The 3996-nt window shown below is 35.1% G+C and overlaps 1 protein-coding gene across 1 annotated transcript in view; it reads right to left on the reverse strand.

The window, feature by feature from the left end:
- Nucleotides 1–457: 457 nt before the first annotated feature.
- LOC107668549 (complement decay-accelerating factor-like) overlaps nucleotides 458–3996 on the reverse strand; it is a 30829-nt gene continuing 27290 nt past the window's right edge. The window contains exons 6-7 of the mRNA XM_016460463.1: nucleotides 848–924; nucleotides 458–711 (exon numbers count right to left, since the gene is read on the reverse strand). Of these exons, the coding sequence (XP_016315949.1) occupies nucleotides 458–711; nucleotides 848–924 (331 nt within the window). The remainder of the gene's footprint in view (nucleotides 712–847; nucleotides 925–3996) is intronic.

Raw genomic sequence — 3996 nt, forward strand, 5'->3', positions numbered from 1 at the left:
CTCCACTTCACTTCAGTGCCAGGAGTGAGTCAAGCCAGCACGGAAACGGTACTGTGCTCGCAGCGCGTGCTCTTCAATTGCATGCTGGCGCGCGCTGTAGCCTGTATCCTTTCATATCAAAGCGCGAAATAAACTACGTGCATGCAATGTCGTGGTCATAGTTAAGTCATGAAGTTACCAAAAAGGCGATTAAAGCTGCCTTAAAACTGTGCATGCATGTAATAATGTGTTAAAATTTGCAAAGCGTACCACATTGAACAAAACAATATAAATGCAAAATTTGAACTCATGAAAATATAACAGTATCCACGGTATAGCAAAATCTACATCATGGAACAACATAATACTTTATATTATTATTATACTTATACATAATAGTCACTTTCATTACCATCTGGGAAAAAAGAAAAGAAAAAATGTTTATGTAAAGGAAGAGTATTGATCATTATTTTATTCATTAACCGGAATCAACTCCCAAGTGATTTTTTTTTCTTTCATCTCTTGACTGGCATTTGAACCATAACTTACCAACACATTTTGGTGGATCTGGTTTAAAGGTTCCATCCTCAGAACAATGAAGTGTTGATTGTCCAATAAGATTAAGTCCTTTGTTGCATCTATAGGAGACTGCTTGTGAATAATCATAACTCTCCAAAGGCTCATCTTCAAGTTGCCCATTTTCTATGGCTGGAGGTGCTGAACATTTCACAGCTAAAGAAAAAAAACATATCCAGGTGAATAGGTATTTATTTCTAAAATAAAAAAAAAAAGCCAAACAAAAATACAAATTGGGAATTGTTTTGTGCTCTTCAATATCATATTTGATTCAATGTAAGAACTGACATACGTTCACAGACAGTATCTTGGCCATCCCATCCCTGATCTCTGCATGTTCTTGTTGTTTCCTGACCCGCTAACATGTATCTGAAAGCAACGATTCTCCTCTTACCAAATAATCAAACAGATCACAACCTAAATTCCATATGGTTTAAAACACACTTAATCCACCACAAAGAAAGTGACTTTCACAAACCCTTCGACACAAACTGGTTTAGCTGTGTCACCAAATAAATTTCCAGTCATTTCATATCTCCCATAAAGAAAATCTGCAAGGCTTCCACAGGATTTTCCTGTAATGTATTCAAGATATTAACTGATTTAGAATTGGTGCTCTTTAAATACTGTTGAAAATAATGAAAAATAATCTTTAGTGTTGCTTCATTACAAGATACAGGGAATGTGTGATACTGTGATGCTTCCTGCTGTCAGTGGCAAAACCACTATGAGCTATTTAATGATTGTTAAGCTATTTAATGACTTGTTGACCTATAACATACATCCTTTCACATATCTAAATTAGACAAAAGGCATTTTAGAGAAATTTACAAATGTAGGGTACTTAACATATTTAACGACAGTACATACTTGTGCAACTGAGTTCCAGATTTGTCCACTGGTTTCCCTGACAGGTAACTGATTTAGATGCTTTTAAGTCAACTGGCTTGTGTCCAATCACACACTCAAATGTTACAGTGGATCCATCTGGGAAACTAGGAGTCGAGAGATGCTCTGCTGTTAAAATGACATTTCTTGATGTAAAAGAAGGCTGTGTGCATTGCGCTGTGGAAATAAACAAAACATATGCTTTACAGTAATCTGATGCAGTACTATTTTGATCATCATCATTCTTGTTGTTAGTACAACTTCTGCTCCATTCTATTCTTATATTTGGTTAAAAAAATATTACTAGGAGGTGAATATAAATTAGTATGATTTACTCACTCAAAGATGTGCAGTTAAAATTAAATCTCAATGCTCGAATGGGATCAGCTAATTAAAGTTTAATAACAGTTTTTACATTTTTTCATGTGTTGCTCATACTTTATCATCCACCCTCCCCCCTTTTTTAAATATAACCCAAATATGGTCAACTTTGGCTCTTTCAAACACTAAAACTAAAGTAACGTTTGGGTAAAAACACAACAGTCTAATGCTACACACACTGGTGCTAACTACAACTGAGCAAATCATGTACCGAAGTTGCTTTCATACAGTTTTACCACTGTTATCATTGCAAAATGTATCAAGGTTACATAAATATTTATGCACTGGGGACAAAAACACATCTGCTGGCTAAGGTCATGATTAAATCTGCCCTGAAAGCATTACAAGGGCACCAATGAACAGCCTGAGGATATTGTTGCAGGCTCATATAAATGCTAAAATTAATTTTGGGTTCATGCATCCAGTTCATGATTGAAGCAATGGAATTCATGTGCGTGTACCTTGTTTACCAGTGAAGATTTTGTTTTTTTTCTGTGTACAGTAGCAGCATGCTGTGACCCTGATTAGGATTACCAAGCTTTAAGCTAAAACCTCTGTTTGCACTGTTAGTTGCTAGTATCAACATTACGCTACTAGACTATACACTTGTCTACAGTTTTTCCAGTGAACTCACCAAGTGTACTTTCCTAATATTATATTACAACACTACACAATTCTTAGAATGGAAATATGTTATCCCCTGTCTAAAGGAACGTACTGCATTTGAAAATATGGGCGGAACTTCTGGTTTTGCCAAGTGTCACTCAGATAGACTAAAAACAAATGATTACATATTTTAAGGGTGCGCTACAAATAATCCTTATCTGTCAGATTTTGTCATTCTATATTTTTTATCTAACAGGACATGGATATCACAAGAATATCAGTTTCAAGACCACTGCTGTATGACTTATATGTGGCATTATTAGAGCTAACCATTAAACAAGTTTATTGGTAGTATCTGATTGTTTACACTTCTGTGGAAGTTACTCCCACAATTCACTGAAAGCGTCATCGGGTGTAGGAAAAAATTCGATATACTCTTTATGCCTGTTTCCTGGACAAACAAAAAACTTAAAGGAACACTCCACTATTTTTGAAAATAAGCCTATTTTAAAAAATAGTGGAGTGTTCCTTTAAGTGGCTTAATATGGGCTTTTTCCCCTAGTAATATCTGGCAACTCTGTTTATGTGTCATGAATATTTTTGTATAGTATTGCCGGAAGACAAAGAGACTGTAAATGTACATTTTACAGTTTCTTTTACTGTATATCTGATGAAGGTTACTTTTTTTTTACACTAGCATGAGATGCTACAGCTAACGCACATAGATCAAAAGTCACAAAATTTTAGGTGTAATTATTAATCGTAGTTCAAATTCTTTATAAATACATACTCACCTCGGACATGTTGACAGATCATAAGATAAGCAAGAAGAGCAACACTGGGACACAGCACCTTACATCTCATCTTGTTTATGTCGGTGAATTGCAGCTCCAAACAAGGCCAATGTTTTTTTCCGCTACGGATAAATATAAAGACATCTTAGCATAAGGAAATGCACTTTTAAAACATGTATTTTTGAATAACTAAACGTCAACACATTAAGTACAAAAACAAAAGAGATGCAAGAAAAATTCACATTAGCAAAACCTGTTAACGTTAGCCGCTAGCATAACGATAAAGATGGGGTATAAATTATTAACATGTCACATTACTAGACAACATGCTTAGAACGAATGTATAAAAATCGGTTTAGCTAATCAACGAAGCTTCATATAATGTTCTTATAAGGCTATTCGTTACGATAAAAGAAAGTGGTAACGTTACGCAACGCGCAGGAAGGGCGTAATGGTCACTGCGCTTCCTTATCTGTTAATTTAATAGTCAAAAACAGAAACCCTAATCTAACTCCACACACGTAAAATATAATTGTGAAATAACAAATAATATAATATAGAATATTCTCGTAATAATGGCGAGGTCCTTGTGGTACTATAGTAATACACAGAGAAGCGAAAATTCAATGTTTTAATCAACCTTACCTTCGGGTGTTTTAGAAGGATTTTCGGTGTTCAGTGCTCGATTCAGACTGAGGCATGTACAGGCCAGTACAACATACAGGAAGGGATGAGTGTGGAGATTAACACTTGCTTCTCATAAAGTAAATTT

Source organism: Sinocyclocheilus anshuiensis, unplaced genomic scaffold (genome assembly GCF_001515605.1).
Source record: "Sinocyclocheilus anshuiensis isolate Anshui unplaced genomic scaffold, SAMN03320099.WGS_v1.1 scaffold32, whole genome shotgun sequence".
Lineage (NCBI taxonomy): Eukaryota > Metazoa > Chordata > Actinopteri > Cypriniformes > Cyprinidae > Sinocyclocheilus > Sinocyclocheilus anshuiensis.